This window comes from Panthera leo, chromosome B1 (assembly GCF_018350215.1).
Source record: "Panthera leo isolate Ple1 chromosome B1, P.leo_Ple1_pat1.1, whole genome shotgun sequence".
Classification (NCBI taxonomy): Eukaryota; Metazoa; Chordata; class Mammalia; order Carnivora; family Felidae; genus Panthera; species Panthera leo.
In genome coordinates this window covers 165,528,035-165,548,472 of record NC_056682.1, presented here as the reverse complement: position 1 = coordinate 165,548,472, position 20,438 = coordinate 165,528,035, and the positions used below count along the sequence as shown (strand labels likewise).

Below are 20,438 nucleotides of genomic sequence, written 5' to 3'. Positions count from 1 at the left end.
TGCTTGTATTAATCTAAAACCAGGACTCAGATGACACTTCTATATACTAACTACGCTACTAACAGCCTCTCCCCTTCACTAGAGAACACTCCTAGGTTTTGCCTTTGAATCCTGTGTGCTCTGCATGGTGACTGCGCATAGCAGTTGTTTGGTAAATGCTTGTTAAATGACTAGATTTGTTTTCAAGGATTAGCAACAAGACAATTTCTCATGAAGCTGCACAAGACACGTAATAATACAAAAAGATAAAAAATACGGCTGGGAATGAGACAAAATTCTGTTATTCTTGACATAAATCATACAGTTTAGTAATTGTGCGATTAAGCAATGACTCATTGCCTAAAAAGAATTACTAACTACAGAACATCCTGTACTGAACAAGGTATGGGCTTGGGGAGGTACAATTTATATATGATTTAAAGAATGTCATTAAACTAGTGTCACGAACATACGTAAATGTCAAGTGAACTGACAGCAGTGCTTCATGTCCTTTTGCAAACTGCCAAGGGAATTTTAAACTAAGTTAAGAAATGAAAGAAATATGGACAAATGGAAAAATGAAAGTTTCTTGCATGTTAGCTTAAACTATTTAAAGAACAGCATTTTTAAGTGGAGTTTCGAGAATGATTAAAACGAAAATCTGAAACTGACCTAGTTTGTACACCCTGTTGCAATGAAATGATGCTTGTGTATTACCAATCACTAGGAAATCATTGTATTTAACACTGATGTTGCTAACAGTCATTGACATGTGTGTAAGTGGTATGACTAAATTGACCAAAGGACAACAAATAATGCTTTCCTCTTTTTTTAATTTTTAAATGTTCTATTTAGTTTTGAGAGAGAGAGAGAGAGAAAGAGAGAGAGAGAGCGCAAGTGGGGGAGGGGCAGAGAGAGAGGGAGACATAATAATCCGAAGCAGGCTCCAGACTCTGAGCTGTCAGCGCAGAGTCCGACGCGGGGCTCAAACCCACAAACCGTGAGATCATGACCTCAGCCGAAGTCAGGTGTGTAACTGACTGAGCCACCCAGGCGCCCCAATGCTTTCCTCTTAATGCACAGTGGCACTTGTAGATTTACTGAGCTTTTTGTTTTGTTTTATTTTTTTTTTTCAAAGTGTCCTCCTCAGGTCTCTATTGCTGCCCACTAGGTAAGTTCCACTGTTGACAAGTGCATCTCAGAATGCTAAGACTGAATATCAGTTGTTATAGCTGCTCACAGTGACCAGGCTCTAGCTCACTACTAACATCTGTTTGATGTTCACATTTACTCTGATGAGAAAGAACGTTACATAAAATACAAATGTTTTTGGACATGGTTGATAAATATATAATTTCAGAGGCACCACATTTCCCATTGTCTGATTCCTATAGTTGACTCCTTATAATCCGTCAATAAACTGTAATTTCTAAACACCATGCACTGTGCTGTGTGAGAAAATAGAATAAAGCCACAATCATTAAGGAGCTAGCCATCTAAACTAGGTAAATACAGCAATCACATATGAAACAATTTAGTAATGCAAAATACTTTAGGATATTATAAAAGATAAATGTTGTGGTATATATTTTAAATGTTGAAGATGGTTCAAGAAATAAAGGATAATAATAATCGCACAATTATTTACTGGGCATTAATCTTGCACTATGTACTTTACATGTATGATGTTATTAAACCCTCATGATAAGCCTTTTCAGTAGGTTCTCTTATCACCCCCAGTTTGTAAATGTGGATCCTTGAGACCATGTCCTTGAGATTCCTGAGCTCAGTCAGAATGAGACACATACATGGGAAATATGGCTTGAGTTTGACTTTGAACAATGGGTAGTAAAAAAGGAGATTCTCATGAGTGCACTTGAGTTACTGAATTCAAGAGGAACCTTCAATTTTTTATTTATTTTTTATATCATCTTTTTATTAAAGACTCTAAGTAGAGCAAATAGCTCTTTAATTTTGTAAATATCTCTGTAAAAGGGGCGCTTGGGTGGCTCAGTCAGTTAAACATCTGGGTACTGGCCTCATCTCGGGTCAAGATCTCCTGGCTCGTGGGATCGAGCCCCATCAGTCCAGCAGAGCTGCCCTGACAGCACAGAGCCTGCATGGGATTCTCCCTCTCTCTCTCTGCCCCTCCCTCCCTCGCTCTTGCTCTCTCAAAATAAATAAATTAAAAAACATATTTTAAAAATATCCTTGTAAGAATCTATGAAAAGTCCATGAAGAATAGTTATGGTGAAAAGGAAACAGACAAAGAAATTGAGTAGATGGGAATGGAAAGGTATGCTGCAGTCTGAAAACAGAAATCATCATCGTGTGAAGGGAGACAATGCCCTGCTACAGAATTGCCACTATCTAAACTTGAACTAATTTAGCTTCTTCATTAAATGTGGTTCACTGCTCTTCTCTGTTCTAGTGAATGATGCCACCACCATCTCATCCTCCATTTCTGTCACTCAACATTTCTAATCCATCGTTAAAGCTTTAGGCTTAAAAGTATGGGTTTTGTTGGCCCAGCCCTGCAACCTACCAGATAAATGATTTGGGGAAGATCGCTTGATCTCTATCAATTTCCTTATTGGTAAAACATGGATTACAACAGGACACATCTTATAAGTTTTTTAAATTAAGTTGTGTATACAATGTCTGTAAAAGTTCTTGTCACTGACATGTAAAAAGCATTCAGAATATTTTGCTATTGTTATTTATTCATAGAAATATGAACAAAAGATTATTGGGCTGATCATTTTATGCGTGTGTATAATATATACATTCTAATGACTATTATTCATAAGTATATCATAAATTAAATAGTACAAAACAGAGTTTTAATAAAAGAGAACAAGTTTTACATTCAGATACAGCTGAATTAACCTAAATATTGGTTTACCATTTCTTGACTACATCACCTAACAATTGCAAGCCTCAATTTCTTCATTTGTAAAATAGTTATCATGATCTTGAAATGAAGTAACACATGTAAAGCCTATCACATAGTACCCGACACAATTTAAAAGCCAAAGTAATTTTAGTCATTATATCATTGGATTTTTTTCACAAGATACCACATATACTCATAAATGCATACTTTCTAACTGAACAAGGACTACAGGATATATTTTCAAATGAGTTTTTAAAATATGTTTTTGAGAAATCTTCTTTTATAGTTATTCTCTAAACCATCCTATTAATCCAAATCACCTGCATCAGTAAGAGAGTAGATACTCTAAGAAGTAGTGAGGATGTGAAAGGGTACAACCACAACAGTGAAGATCAACTCAAATACTGGAAGGACAGAATCAAAGGCAGAATTAAGGCAAGAGAAGCATAACAGCTGCTTTGCCTCTTGAGATGCCCAAAGACATATTCAAGCTGCCCATAGCTGCCCTTGGATTCTGCCAATCGGCCTTTTCTCCTTGCTTCATGAATATTCCATAAACCATACGCTTTCCAATTCCCAAAGAATAGAAGTGGTCACCATACACCTCTGCTAGGCCATTAACTGGCCATAGGACACATATAGTGACAATGAATCAAACCACTAGTGACCCTACCCAAAGACAGAATTACCAAATGTCATGTAGTCTCTGAGGGCAATTCCAAATAAGGGGTTTAAGCATATTTTAAACAAAGGCAGCTTCATTCAAATAAGTAAACAGTCACACAAGCTGGAATACATATTTGAATAAGCAAATTTCAGCTGTCTGATTAGAATTTCTACTGAAACTCCAAACCTTACATATTTTTAGAATATTTCCTTCCAATAACATATTTTAAAATGTTACTCTTAAGATATTCTTTCTCCTCCTAAATTTTCTTCTCCCTCTCTCTCTCTCTCTCTGTTCCTCCACTCTCCTTCTCTCAATTTTAATGCGTTTTCAACCTTCAAAGTTGAACTTGATACTAAAGCCATTCAATGACAACTGACACTGCAACGTCAGCTATGCTCTGGCAGCAATCTGGAGTTAGGAGGATGGGCTAACCCATTAATCACTGTCTTTGGAACACAGATATTCGTCAAGTAAACTGCTGTGGAGATATGGGTTATCATACACAAACAACCACATATTGTAGAGGACCGGAAGCCTACGATGCGTATTTTGACCAGATTTCCTTCCCAACCTTTAAATACTATGAATTCTTGACTCTGGGTATGTCATTTGCACACAGGTTGTGGCCCAGCCTGCCAAGAGGAGTTACTGAATCAGAGTGGACTTAGCCAATTACATGTGCTCAACCAAGCATTTACTGACAATGGCAACTACTCCAACCAAGTGATATATTTAAGGGAACAAATAGAAGATTATTGGTTCTCTTCCCACCTTTGGAAATTCTGCAAAATAACTTGATTCTGATTAAGTGGTACTTTTAAGTGTTGATGACGTTCCATTATAGCACTAGGGCAAGTTCACTTTGCAAAAATGAAAAGAACTATGCCAACTCATCACAAAGAGAAAAAATATGTATATAAAATATGTCTCCAAATCCAGAATCTCTGGACTTGAGCAATCCTGGGGTTGGGGGAAGTTAGCAGCTACATGGGAGAGTCAGAATGATTTACGCTTTCAACATTATTAGAAAATCATTAGTAGAAATATCCTGTTTCAATACTTAAAATTAACCACTAGTGATATAAAGATATATATAGCTTCCAAAGTACATGAAAAAATAAACACTAAGAAATTTAGTGAGAAAGATATATAACAAAAGCTAATATTAAGAAAGAATTCAAAAAATATAAAAATCAGACCAAATAGAATTCAAGGGAAAAGGTATTACATGGGACCAAAAAAAGGTTACTTTACAATTAAATATATATACGGATACGAAAATAGAGCAGATATGAATCTTTACATGTTGAATATCAGGGTATCAAAGTGTATAAAACAAAAAAAGTTAAAATGCAAAAAAAAATTTGACACAGGCTCATATTAGTGGGATAATTTTTTGTGTCTTTCTTGGTATTTGAAAAATCAAGAAGACAAGAGGTGATTTGTTAGACAAAGGAAATAATAATGTTTTAAGTAAAATTGATTTAATAACTAAAAATCAACTTCTTTCAAATTGCCATCAAACATTTATAAGTTTTTAACATAATACAGAACACAATGGAAGTATGATAACATTTACATTTATACAGGTAACATTTCTGAACACAATGTGATACAACTAGAAATGGGCAGTGGAGCTAAATAAATAAACCAATTCCACTTTGGAAATTTTATCTTCCAAATATCATAGAGAAAAACAATCATGTAATTGTAGAATATTTTGCGAATAGTTATGGTAATATATATCAAAAGTTATTAACTATGGATAAGGGTGTATGCAATATAGCTCATTGCAATAAAGGAAACTATTATTAAAGAAGAAACAGTGAAAACAAATTACTAAGAATTAACCAAAAAACTAGAAAAGAGTAACACAATTAACCTACAAAAAGATGGAAATAAAATAAATCATGAATCAACAATTAGAACACAGAAACAGTTAAATAAATGAATACATACATACATAAACAAACATCCAAGACTTAACTTTTTTTTTGAAAGAAGTAGTAAATAGAATTTTTCTACCAAGGCCTACAAGAGAGCAAAACAACTAAAATCACAATAAAAGTCAGAGAGGGCATAAATCTACCCATGGGTAATGGGAAAGGGCTAAAACGGCAGTCAGTTTTTTTAACTGAAAACAGTGTACAAAATCCATTCTAATGATTTTGAAAATCTTGCGAAATGGTTTATTCTAGAGGAAAATGTAAATTAAGTCAATTCAAATGGACTTAATGGAAAGGGCAATAATTTTCCTACGTGCTCACATGTTATTCTTAGAGAACCAGTGCCTGGAGCTCATAGGAGCTATAGGTTGTTGACACTTCAACAGTTAATCCCTGCTGGAGCGAGCATGGAACCTGATTTGTTCCACCGCCGTGTCCGCGGAGGACTTCCCCGACCACCTGCATGCCACACCCCTCCCCCCCCGCCCCCCCACGCACCTTCCCGCAGAAGACTTCCCCCGACCACTTGTATTCTGAATGGCACCCCAGCCCTCTCACAATGCGGCCTCGCTTCCTTCCTCTTAGGTGCTTCTGCACTATCACAGCACTGTCGGCAACTAACATGCGCATGTTTTTTAAAGTTTTAACATTTATTCATTTTTGAGAGACAGAGAAGGACAAAGAGTGAGCGGGGGAAGGGCAGGGGGAGAGGGAGGCAGAATCCGAAACAGGCTCTAGGCTCTGAGCTGTCAGCACAGAGGCTGGAGACGGGGATCGAACTCATGGACCGCAAGAGAACTGAGAGAGATCGTGACCTAGGCGGAAGTCTGATGCTTAACCAACTGAGCCACCCAGGTGCCCCTATTTATGCAGATGATTTTAAACCATCTGTCTCCCTCTCCTCATTCTACATACTTAAATGTAAGCTCCATAGAGCGGGATATTTGTTTAGGAGGGGGGTTACGTACACTGTTGATTCTCAGACCAAAACAGAGTCTGTCACGTGGTTGGCAATGAATGTGTATTTGTTGGAGTTAGAAAATGAAGGAATTAATGAATGATTTAACAAATACAGGGAATAAGTTATTATCTACACACAATAAAGTCGATCATTATATATACTGTGATTTGGGCAAAAGAGTTTTAAACCATTACTTGTGGTTTAATTTTTTATTGCAGAATCACTAATGTGCTCAATGTAAATTACAGTAGCTCTTAGGTTTTTACATCCTTTTAGGTCTGTTCCCTTAGGATAAGAATTCTCAGTCTTTGGCGTTCATCGACTACAACTATGGGTGTTTTGTTTATCGGTCTCATTTTCTCGTTTAATACAAGGGCACAGGCCCCATCCAGCCCCACGGGATAGTGCTAATGTGGGATCATGTTAAGAACCGCTGCTTTATTTTGTTCAATGAACTCTACCAAAACGCTTTGTCAACCCACTCAAAGATATCCATAGGTTCCTCTTAAGAGTATACCTAAGATTTTGCCTGTCAAAAATCTTTTAATTCTGGCAGCAAGTTACAAACAACTAGCTCCACGTAAATCTAGCTGGTCCAAATCTGTTTAATTTTTAGGCCATTAATCACCGTGTTAAAGTTGAAATTTACAATTATCCTTTTATATTTTTCCAGACTTTAAATAACTCACAAATTGTTATTGGGGTTTTCAAATTCTCAGTTTTTCTCCTGGCAATGCAAATCTGCCCAGAAAGTTGAAATCTTAAACTGAAGGAGATTAAGTCAAATACCTGTAGAGGTGTTTCAGGATGCTTTTCTCTCAGCACTGGAGCAGCCGGGATCTCCTGGGGGGCTTTTGATGACTTCCTTTTGGCTTTTTCCATTTGAATATTGGTAAAATAATTGACAGCAGCAAACTCAATAAGTGCGGAAAATACGAAAGCAAAGCAGACAGCTATAAACCAATCCATGGCAGTAGCATAGGACACTTTGGGCAAGGAATGCCGGGCACTGATGCTCAGTGTGGTCATGGTGAGGACTGTGGTTATTCCTTCAAAAGCAAAAGAGCAAAGAGACAAAATACTTTACCATTACTTCTATGAAAACAAACAAACAAACCAACAAACCTAGGGATTTGGTGGGGTAGGGGTTACAAATTTTTCAATATCTCAAACCAAACCATCTTTAGTGGAAGATTTGAATCCTAGTGGGTCAGTGAAATTAGCACAGGTTTTTTTGTTAATTTTTTAAATGTTTGTTTATTTTTTGAGAGACAGAGCGTGGGCAGGGAAGGGGCAGAGAGAGGGAGACACAGAATCTGAAGCAGGCTCCAGGCTCTGAGCTGTCAGCACAGAGCCCTATGTGGGGCTTGAACTCACGAACGGTGAGATCATGACCTGAGCCAAAGTCGGATGGTTAAACGACTAAGCCACCCAGGCGCTCCAGCACAGGTTTTTGAGTAAGACACAGATATAATTAAAATCCTGCCTCTATATTAATCATTGGCTCAGTGCCACCTGGATTAAGTAAGGAAAACTCACTGGGCTTCATTTGATACTTACCTATTGGGTTTGCTATAAAGATTACAAATATATAAGGCACCTGTCATATATTGGATTGGTATTAGTATCTGAGCCTACATACCTGAGAAAGTCAACACATCCATCTAACAGGATGTGTGACTTATTGAAGTGCTTATTCTCAACCAGAAGTGAGAAGTTGATAGCATTGTAATTTGGACCATCAAAATTTCTGGGATAGGTATGGCCCATTGCTATTGAGAATCATTACCAGAAAAAGCATGAATTATAGATATTTATAATCCTTAAGTGAATATTACCTATTGAATTAAGATAATAATAAAATAATAATAATCTAGTTGTGAAAGAGCTTAATTTATAAAAGGCAGTACATGTAGATTTCTGAAAAAATTGATTTCTAGAATAATTTTGTTTTAAATATTGGACATCTACCATGCATCAGTTCGTGGTAGGCAGGAAAATCTTTGCAACAGGAATAGAAGTACTTCTCTTTCATCAACAGGCTTCCAAAGCATATCATTTCCAGGGAAGCCTTCTCCTCAACCTAAAAAAAAGGTTAGTCCCCATTCTCAGTATAAAAATTCCACTTGCCACGAGAACTATAGAGAAATGCATTATTTAAAGATGCTAATAGTTGACTCTTTCTGCATCTTTGTCTATCTGTATATTTAATCTATGTTATCTAGTTAAGCTTGAAAATTTCTCTGAGAATTTACTATATCCATTTAAACTCATTCTATATAATGCTCAGGATAGCTCATGAATTGACACACCCAGATGTCGGGGGATGAGGAGGAGGAAGATAGTGATGATGATGATGATGATGATGATGATGATGATGATGATAATGATGATGATGATGGAGACACCTAAACTATATATTCCAATCCATGTCAATCCTTAGTTGAAAGCCAAATAATACATGTCAAACTGAAGAAAAAGTGAGCCCCATGCAGTAAAGGAATGATAATATTTGAGCTTAGGGAGAAATTATATTGTCTCCTCAACTCAGCATTTAATTATATTCTTCCTTGTTCCCTAATTATTCCATGTATGTAAGCCTGTTTCCACAACTTGATTTAGTGTAGCCTCCTTGAGGGCATAAATGTCTAACATTTCTTCAGGACAGACCATACCTCATATAGTGCTGGATACATGACCAATGCATAAGAAATAAAAACTCATTTTTTCACCTCCTCACCAACCCATTTTTTTCTCTAGTCCTCCCTCTCTTAATTGTCAATTTTGGAACATAAAAAAATTAAAGCTACTTACAGTATATAAACTATAGATCTTTTAAAAATATTCCATAAACAGAGAAAGAAATTTGAGGATTTGGTTGTATTCCCTTTTAAAAAAAATAATGGTGATTTTTTTTAGAGTTTTATTTGTCTAAAACAGATTTTAAAATGTGTGCTTGGTGAAATAAGGAGATATGAAAATAGCTAGAAAATGGAGTATTGGGAATTTATTGGACTTCATTTCAGAAAGAGACCTTAGAACTTTTAGGCCTCCATTTTGAATCTCAGAAAAAATGGCAGCTTTCCTATGCTGCCCATGAAATGTAAATTAATTTTAAAAATTTTAGCTACATAGTTTGAAAATAAATCAAAGTTTTTCTTCTTATTCATAAAAATTTAAGTTTAATGGTCTATTAAGAATTCAAAAATGTTCTACAACTTCCTTACTTCCCCTACTAAAAACTATGCTGAAAACACTTGGGAATAAAACATGAACAGTGCAGCCTAAATAAGAATACTACTCAGAACTCAGAAAATTCCACACAGCATGTGATAACAAAAAAAGGAAAAGTCGAACCCAACTATAAGCAATTTGGGATTTCCCATGTTGCTTTGAACATTTGTTTCTTGTACTAGAACAATTTCTCCCTCAGACCTCAAGTAATGGTCTTCATCTTCTCCTGCTATCATAGAAAGAAATTCCTTTGTTAATGTAAGTAAGTAGGATATTAATGCAATTATTGAGCCATGAACCCCAAAATTACTTTCTGATCATTAAGGAGGGTAAATCCCCAGTTTCATGAAGATGTTAAATTATGCTAGGGACATAAATGCAAAAAATCCTGGATATGTGGCCACTTTCCATTCCCTTTTCACTGATTTGAGTCAATTTAGTTTTAAAGTTTGTAGAATAGCCCTTGAAGGGTATATGATACTATGGTTCATCTTTCCTGACTATTGGCAAAGTTAGGAAAGGTAGCCTGCATAAACAATTGGCTAAGTGTTTGAAGTTGCCATCCTTTTCTTTAGACATTAAAAAGTTCTGTCTGCCTGGTGATCAAATTTAAAGAAAGCACTAGCATGACAGGAATGTGCTTATTACAGCTGTTTTTAGACAGAGCATTTGGTTCAATAAATACTAAAAGAATTGCAAACAGAAGCCAACCCTTTGGAGAAGAAGCCATGCTGCCTCTGCATCTAGGAAGACATTGCATCTGCTCTAAATGGCTTTGCTGGCATCTACCCTCAAAACACTTCAACAACCACAGGATTTTTTTTGACACATTCAAGTATTGATGCCAGTACCTGCTTTTATAATGCTGAATATGTACCATATTGGCTGGCCCGGGAGCTGGGAGAGGACGTGGAAGAGTGGGCTAAGACTGTGCACAAGAGTAAATTTTTGGCTGGCCACTCCAAGAAAATGAACTAGTAATGATTTAGACATGCCAGCTGGCATTTACTCTGGTTTAACATTTTACTATACTGGAATAATTAGAAGACTTAAAGGCATGCAACTTTGCAGATAGAAGGCCTTTGGAGAGAATGTAGCACACTCTGCTTCTCATAGTTACACTAATAAATTTTTTTGAAGGGGGAGTCTGTTTTTGCATGATTTCTAGTGATATCTCTGACCCAGCAAATTCTCTCCCTGAATGAAGAGGGAAATGAAAATTAGGGGAAAAATATTAATCCAGAATGAATTTTTTACTTGAATCTCATATGAAATAGATTGCCAATGATCCCCCAAACACTTTAAACTTAACTTCCTTAAGAAAATACCATCTCAGTGCCTCAATGAACAATTTAATAACTACCATTCTGACACATCTTAGACATTTCAAGACTTCATTATTGTGCATAATTTCCCTGGTCAATCAAAACCAACATCTCGGCACACAAGCTCAAGACAGGCAAATGTCACAGTTCAAATGGAAAAAGCTACCCACAAATTATCTTCAGCACACATCCATACAATCTCACTCAGTAGCTCTGGAATACTCCACAAGTGCCCACATCATACTTCCTGTGAAGACAGAATGACAGAGTAGAAATGGCAGAGTTCTCAAAGTTAGACAGAAACTGTCCTGGGTCCATCACTTATAAGAAGGTGACTGTATACAAGTTTCTTGATTTCTTTGAGTTATTTTGCTTCTCCATGAAAAATTAATAACACCTACCTTGCTGAGCCATTGTGAAGATTACACAAGATGGCACATCTTATCCTTACTACATGCTACTTAATTTCCTTACAGTGTCTGCGTTATCAAGAAATCTGTAGGAAATGTTGGGTGGCTACAGCTGTGATCAATGTTATCCTTCTCCGCACCACTGGCGATTTCCATTATTTGGGGACAAGTGAGACAGTGGCTACCAGTTTGTGTTGAACCCAAAAAGCACCCAAAGCTTATCAAACAATCACAATAAACATAAAGTGGTGGTCTCAAATGAGGTAGGTGGCCGGGTAGACTTATAATAATCAACATTTAAATAAAATGCATTGTGTGATAAGCATTCCTTGAAGTGCTTTATCCAAATTAATTTATTTAATCCTCATAGCAGCTCTGTGAAGTAGGTGCAACCATGTATCCTGTTGTAACACATGAGGAAAAGAGCAGAAGCAACTCACTGATGGTTTGTCAGCAAATCAGTGGCAGACCTAGTGGTTAGAACCTTGGCTGCAGAATCTGTATTAAGATACTATTATACCTTCATCAGATGCACAAGTGATGGGTCAGTATTTTCTGTTCTAGGTGTTCTTTAAGACCACAGAAAAAAGATGACAAAAATAAGTGATTTTACTTTTATTATCAATGAAATAGTTCCTGAAATATTGATATTATTGGTGCCAGGGAAAGTTAAAGAACTTGGTCTGTTGCTCAGCCTCAGCAGGTACTTCCTGCCCAGTCAGGCTGACTCAACATGACATGGAAACACCCAAGATTAGTATGGGCACTAAATGAGATAATGAGCATAAAGGACTTAGCAGAGTGCCTGGAATTACACAACAGAACAATATATGTTTTCTTGAAAAAGCAACTAAAAATCAAGGAAATCAAGTCAGAACAAAATAAATCTCCTGTCAGAGAAGTATGAGAGAGAGTAACTAATATGTACTAAGTGCACCATATGCCCTGTGATGAGGACTGCACATAAATCCACATCCTCACTAGTCTATGAAAGAGAGATGTATTAGCATGGATATGTATATGGATGGAGAAAATAAGTGCCAGATTCCAGTTTCAAACCCCAATCTGTTATGGTGCAAAGCTTAGATTTGTTATTTTCTGTTTCATTTTTACATACGTTTTTAATAGGTAAAATTTATTCAACACTTGCAACATGGGTTTATTCTTTAACTGAACCTTTGCAACTCTATGAAGGAGGCAGTGCCATGATACCTGCTCACTACCCTCCTGGGGTCATACCCTGCCCCCAGGATTGACCTTATGCAGTGGTTTCCCCAGTAGGGTTCTTGAGTAAACCTAAGACTAAAGGAGGGTGGGTGCAGGGTCTATGGAAAATGTCCTCACATTCACGTGCACTGAGGACACTAAGACACCTTATGAGTTCTCTATAAGGATGGGGAAGTGAGATGAGAAGCTCCTTCTTCCCCCAGTTTCTTCTCACCAGCATCCATCCCCTCAGCTCTTGTATGATAAGGAATATTCTCCCGTGGCCTTAATCCTAGTAACTAGAAAAAGCAAAGGGAGATTGACATCTCTTGTGAGGACTATACCTCCAGTCCAGAGCAACTGGGAACATTTTCTTTCTTATCCTGCTACTGAATGCTTGTGCTACTCACAATCAATAGAAAAAGAATAGAGAAATTTGTTAAGTTACATAAATACCATTATAACTAATTATATTATTTAAAAGCATGACTGATATGTAGAAGACTTATGAAGAGCTATAAAATTTAAAACTGATGTGTTCTGGACCTCATATAGCTTAGAATATGATCTATAGAAAGCCACTATAAAAATGAAAAGAAGAAAATATGGTGTGTTCAGAAAAAAAGATTTAACTAGAATATAACAATAAGCTAATAAACTAGGCGTATAATACCATCCAACTCAATGCATTTAAACCACTTGCACTTTGTTCCTCTTCATTAAAAGAAAAATTTTTCTAAGGCTTTCATATGTATTCAGCCATGAGTTTTATTTGTTTTATTTTAAGTTCCCAGTGCATTTCATTTTAACACCTAGATATGATTTTAATTCAATTACACAACATTAAGGTAGGAGCCCAAGAATGTCATCAAAAGTGAAATCATATCCAGTTTCACACTTGGTCTTCATCTGCCGGGTCTTAATAAGAGAAGTCTGATGGGGCCCCAAAGGAAGGGATAGACTGTCCATATCCCCTCAAGCCTTATTCGTCTTGGCTGGGAAAAAATGGAAAGCTTATGTGATTCTTTTCTGAATACAGCTTGATATATTACCGTTTAATATTTTCTTAGAAAAAAAAATTATGTCTACGAGCTATTCCCATGAATCGTGATCAAAATATAATGTGGACAAAAAATACCCAAGAAAATGAATCTCAATTACCAAACACAGTCCTAGCTGGAACTGATTCCTTGTTTATCCAGAATGAAACTTGAGAAAGAATGACTGTCATAATACACGGAATATATGTCTGAATCATAAAGTAACCCATCTTCCGTCTGAGGTGGAAGTAAACTGTCATAACAATATATTCACCTAGAAATAAAACATGAGGAAAATGGATTATTGGTTATGCAGGCAATTAGTCAATAACTTCATAATCATATTTCAGCCGAAAAAGAGCATTTTAGACAAAGAATTATCTGTTGTGCATAGCAAGCAAACTGAGAAATATATAGTTCCTAACTATGGGGAAAATGACCCTGAACACAATTATTGTTCTATATGGTGATGAAGCCATTTAATACATTAAGCTATAACTTTTAAAAAATTCTTGCAGCGCTGTCTATTTTGAAGGTCCAGTACTGCAAAAGCAATTACCATTCAATTTCAGCATTTTCTAAGAGCAGAATTTAGACCGAACTTTTATGGAAAGTCAGTAGGAAAAAAAAATGGAAACACGCACACGTTTGAAAATACTGCCTTAGTTTTCAGAAACAGCTATATTTCTAAATGATATATATATATATACGTATATATATATATATACGTATATATATACGTGTATATATATATAGAGAGAGAGAGAGAGAGAGAAAAATACAAAGAGAAACATATAACATAGAACCATAGTTAACATCCCTGAGTTCAGGTATATTTTATGGGCATTTAGACAAGCTAATAAGGGAAACAAACTGTAAGATTTCTAATGGCTGTTGATAAGTACTTTTAATATTACATCTGAAAGCAACAATTAAGAAAGTTACTTAGGAAGCGGTAGACTTATTCTCAGACTCTGAAGCCCAGGATTCAGAAGACTCAAATCCCAGAATCTGTTTTCAGTCCCACTTGCAGGCTCGAGAATGAATGCCAAGTAGCATATTGATTTTAATTATTAAACATCTCACCCGTAATGGACTTGATAGTTTCACTTGACACAGTTTGCCCAATCAAGTCATATTGGACTAAGCTGGAAGACTCCTTTGGAACTTCCACTGATTTCTCAGGACCTTTTGTCCATGTATAAATCATCTCACTCTTCGGATATGCATCTGAATGAGAGCCCAGAATGTGATTAAAGTCAGTGGTCCTTTCCCATCAGCACTGATGGTCAACATTTAAGAATATTACACATGTTCAAGAAAGATGGAATAAAAGTAAACAATAATCATGATTTATTAAAACACGTTTAAGACTTAGAAAACTGTAGAGATTAAATAAACAGTCTTGCAACTCAGCATGTTTCTTGCTCTTATGTCGAGAATTGGAGGAGAGATTAACATTGGAGGAGAGGCACTTGGATGTGTTTCCATACTAATAGGAGAAGCAGTTGAAAAGCGGAAATAATACCCCTCCCCCCAAAAAGTACTTCTTTCCATTCTCACTCACTTCCAGGGCTTGACCAACACTGACTCCTTCCATCCTATGGCAACTCTGCCAATTAGAAATGTACCAGATGCCGCCTATAATAATACAACAACAAAAACAAAAACAAACCCTACTGTTGGGAGAGCTCTCCAGGGGTCACCTATTCCACACTGCCTCTGGGCAGTCCCCGTGCCTTCTGGGAACAATTCGGCAGTGACAACTGGCTCTGCTGTTTGTGGAGCTCTCCAGGGAATATAATTACACAACCAGTTCCACTACCTTTAAACTCTTACAATCAGGACATTTTCCTTTCCATCTTCAACAAATCCCTCCCAGAGGCAATTTAAGCCCATTTCCTATTATTTGGTGTTCAACTCAAATGGAAACCAGCTGCTTGCTGACCAGTCTACCCACAACAGATAGCTTGGCTCACACACAAATAAGTTCAAAAGAACCAAGATGAATCCGTTCCCTCCACAAACCTTCCTAAAGTGACTACAGCACAGTAGGTCCTCAGTGAAAGTTTAATTCTACAAGAGTTGATACCTAGGGAGATTATTTTTACAAACAGCTTCTCAAAACAAACTAGGAGGCTTGTGTTGTCATTTAGCAGTATAGAGTCATGTGTCAACATTTCTCTCCTAAAGTGTATTCATGCTTCATCATACATTTAAAAGACCCTGAATGCTATGTTCCTGCCCATGATATTTTAAATCAGGTATTCTTCTCTTGGCTATCCTAACTTGGTAGAATAACCTTTCTCTTAATGATTCAATACTTGAGGTAGGAAGTGGGGGCGTGGGCAAAATGGGTGAAAGCGATAAAAAAATGTCTCTTTCTAATTCCCAACCCAACAAACCAACTTCCAAGGAGTGATTTCTTTATCTAGTACAAACCCTGACTGGTTCCAACTATGTTCAAGTCACTCAGAAGAGTGCTTCTCCATGGGCAGCAGAGGTGGGTGGGCGGGAAAGAACTTCCCATAGATAAGAACAATCTGTAGGGGAATTTAAATTATTACAGTACAAATGGATTTTAATTATGCCCCAGTGAGATCGCCCTTTCTGTCTATGTATCTTTTTAATTTTCTCTCATTAAGTCACTGGTCAGCGAGTAAATGACTCTCTAGCTTTAACCTAGCTCACCAAACACTGTGATTACTAGGGGTTGTCAAAGAATGGTGAATGCCAGTTCTCATTAAGTTACGCACAATGGTAAGAGCAGGCAACAGTTTCACAATCAGTGCACTAAGAATCCAAAGCAATAATAAAAGCCAGCACCTGTTTTTGGTAGCTTCTGAGTGAATCAAATATTTGAGGCACACATTAGAAGAAGCAATCTCATTTTTCCACCATCTCAGGTAAAGGGAGCTTGGGAGAAGGGATTCCATATTCTTTACTACCCATTCATTTCACCTTCTTGCCTTCACCTCCACAAAACATTTGCAAATCATCTACTTCATAGCTTCTCCTCTAGTACCGTCCTTGTCTAAGCCACTGCCATCTTTGATGGTACTAAAGCAATAGCCTCCCACTCTTCTCTGCTTCTACTCTAGTCTCCCTACAATCCATTCTCCATAGAAAAGCTGAAATGAAATTGTAAAATGTTAAAGAACGCCAAATCCCCTAGTAAAACCTTCCAAAGTCTTTCTGTAGCATTTACAATAGAATCTAATCCTTAATGTGGTCTATAAGATGCTACATGATCTGGATCTGTCTACATATCAGACCATATCTCTTATGATGCTTTCATCATGCTTCAGCCACTTGGGTTCTAACAGTGTTGCTGATATTATTTTAACCTGGTCATTTCAAGAAGACCTGAAACCTCTCTGACCTTTTTTCAAATCTGCCATAAAGAATTCTGCTTGTAACAGATGATCTTAAATTACTCCCTCTCCCCCCCTAAAAATCCTTTGTACTTTCTTTGTTACACCACCAACACATGGAGTTCAGAAGTCCTTAATTTCACCACTGACCACCAACCTATTATTTATGAGTCAGTTTACCCGGGCTATCTGTCCAAATTGATTTTTGGTTTTTGGAAAAGGGGCTGTTTTTACTTCTTTATTTAAATATATTAGGTAAAATAGAGTCTCCTAAAAGTCAAATCTTGGACAGTTATTGTCATGAACAATGATTTATGGATTATGGGAAATTGTGCACATATATAAATATCAGCTTGCGTTAGATATTAATAAATTCTAACAATACTTTTATTGTAACTTACAACTTCCAAATTTCAAAGGGCATGCATGACCATCCATGGGGAAATCCACCAATCTCATGGGACACTCCGCACTTATGGTGAGTCTATGATGGAAAAATGCGATTAAAATTAACTCTCACTTTAAAAATGATTTTTTAGACACCTAAAACGAGAAGGATGAAAAGAAGGAAGGAAGGACAGAAGAAGGGAGAGAGAGAAGGAAGAAAGAATGGAAGAAAGCATAAAAAGGAAAGAAGGAAAAAGAAAAAAATGACTACCTCATTGTGTATAAAATAGTGCCATTTCTCATAATTCTAAAAAGCTTGTTTGGAGCTGTCATATTATGTGAAACAGATTTCTTTCCATTCCTGAAGAAAGTATCAGGTGTCCACACTTTTGTTACCATCATATTGTTCAATCTCAAAATTTCAATGGGGCCATCATATTTTAGTCTTTTGTCAATCCATGTCTGTCTGAAGAACACATCCATTGTGTATTCCTAGGGAAATTAGTTTGTGACATTCAAATCACAGATGACTACACATAAATATGCATTAAATTCTAGCCTCTATCCCACTCATAAAAAAAAAAACTACCCAAATAAAAACTAAATTAATAGGAGCAGAAATGTTCTTACATCAATGGAGCTAAATGATTCTCAGCAATTAAAGCATGTTGTGTCCATCTTGATACCTTAATCTTCTACTTCATCAGGTAAATAAATTACCATACACATGAATCATTCAAGACTAATTACTATAATTTAATAAAACTACCAGCACAAAGTAATTACAGTTGTGCTTTAGACCAGGTAGCAAAATTAGTGAAAGTGTAACAAATATCATTGTATTATTAATCATAAAATCGTAGGCATCTCTAAGACAAGTAAAATATGTAAAAAGCAATTTTATACTCACAAAATTTATTAAAATTAGCCGAGGAGCCTAAGGCCAAGGAAAAAAGGTAAAGTAGGTCCTTTAACCTTTAAACTACATATATTTAATATTAGAGGGCACAACTGAATAGATGAATTCATCATGACCAGTGTTTGGTGTTCTAACCTCTGTAAGTATGAGAGAGAGGCAGGAAGAGAAGGCATGGGGGGGGGGGGGTAAGTCGTGAGCAGTTGGGCCAACATGGAGTACTAAATGCAGTTAGGACTACAATATAGTTTTATACAAAAACTAATTACACTCTTCAATTTTCTCCACTTCAATAATTTTCTAAGGAAAAAAAATCACTATATAAAAGGTTGTGCCACTGACACAAGTAATAGTAAGTTTTTTTTTCTTTGTTGAGAATAACTCCAAACCAAAAAATACTCAAATATTAGAGCTGAAATGTAAATTCAATGTCTTATCCTTATAAACCTTTAAGTCTAATTAGGAGGCTCTTTGACTTTCTAGCTGTGTGCGATTAACAACAAGATAAATATTATTTGCCCTCTCTTCTGCATGTTTTCTTCAAAAGGCAAAAAGTACATGAAGTTGCCTAAATACCTACCATTTCCACATCAGAAACAGGTCCAAAGCTGGTGACATATATGTCAGTTTTTACTTCTGTAACAGGACCTAGTAGGTATGAAGTAAATAGGAGTGAAAAAAAAAAAACCAATATTACAGGCAAGGAGAATAGAGCAAATACGGATATATCATGTTTTTACTGGCATCTTAAATATTTAGTGAGATAATGCACCTCTACAAAAAAAAAATGTAGACAAAAGAATAATAGAACCAGAAAGCAGTGTTTATTTACAGGCAAAAAAAAAATTACTTAGGATAACATTGTTTCTTAAAGAAATACATCACCTACCGGGCACTACTGTGAAAGGCAGTGCAGGGAACAAAAACTCTTAGCCTTTGTAATTTTTCATAGTCCGTCATCTGATTGGCCCTTAGTAAAGAAGCGAGCTGTTAAAAAGAGGGAACTTAGCCACAAGAGTGAGGAGGAGAAAAACCATAATGGTCGTCTTTGGAAAGCTGAGGATTCTACTTAAATAAGAGCACAAAAATGATTCATGGTACCTTTAACAGTAGGCACACCATCCACCGGTAACTGAGATTAAAGACAAACTCTCCTACAAGCCAGACCTATTCACCTCTTGCCACCTACTAGCTGTTTGATCAAGGGCAGGCTACTGAACCTCTCAAAAGCAGCAATCACACATATCAAGCAAGACTACCGATAGGGATCAAGTGAAATTGCTCACATAAGACCCTGAACACAGTGACTCTCTCATAAGAGTACTTATTAAGTAGTAGTTTCTCTTGGCTTCTGATAAACGCCACTACTGAGATTCTTTCCTAGGTGTAAATAGGATTGGTTCAGAAACAAATACATGGGTGTGTTTGGCAGAAGGGAAAGGCGGGAGCATCATGATAATGGGGCTGACACAGATTTCAGACAAAGGAAAATTGCTACAATCTGGGTTTAGCATGGTGCTTAAAATCAGGAATTGTGGAATTTAAATTTGGCTCTTTTTAAATATACGATCTTAGTCAAGTCATGAATCCTAATAGGTTAAGGTTTTAATGAGTATTAAGTAAAATAATAAATGTAAATGACTTGCCCCAGTCTCTAGAACATAATACTCTCAATAATGATAGTCATTATGATATATATACCTTTTTATTCCTAATAAAAATAAAAAATTGTTGCCCTCTTGAACATCATTTCCTTAAATGATGGTTTATACCATTGTATGGCCAGAAGCTAGATACTCCATACTGGAAAGAATAACATTGCTATCAAGAGGCACTATTTCCTTTGGATACTGGTTGGACAATTGGATTTATGCCAAAAAAAAAAAAATAATAAATAAAAGAAAAGAAAAGAAAAAGAGAAAGACAAATAACAGTTAGTATAGCTTAATGCCCTAGGTCTAAAGTTATCCTCATAAAAATGAATCAGAATATTTCTCCCTGTATAGGATGAAGACTGAGCCACAGGAAAAAAAATGGTTTGAAGAAGAATTATAAATTCTTTCTTGAATAACTATCTTAAGACAAATAGGGGTA

The 20,438-nt window shown here is 36.3% G+C and overlaps 1 protein-coding gene across 3 annotated transcripts in view; it reads right to left on the bottom strand.

Moving 5' to 3' along the window:
• GABRA4 (gamma-aminobutyric acid type A receptor subunit alpha4) overlaps positions 1-20,438 on the bottom strand; it is a 64,895-nt gene that overhangs the window by 29,333 nt on the left and 15,124 nt on the right. For 2 of the 3 annotated variants that reach the window (XM_042936468.1, XM_042936467.1), the window contains exons 3-8: positions 18,925-18,992; positions 17,700-17,920; positions 17,443-17,525; positions 14,754-14,897; positions 13,789-13,941; positions 7,242-7,501 (exon numbers count right to left, since the gene is read on the bottom strand). In XM_042936468.1, coding sequence (XP_042792402.1) covers positions 7,242-7,501; positions 13,789-13,941; positions 14,754-14,897; positions 17,443-17,525; positions 17,700-17,920; positions 18,925-18,992 — 929 coding nt within the window. The remainder of the gene's footprint in view (positions 1-7,241; positions 7,502-13,788; positions 13,942-14,753; positions 14,898-17,442; positions 17,526-17,699; positions 17,921-18,924; positions 18,993-20,438) is intronic. The other variant, XM_042936469.1, reaches the window with a different exon arrangement.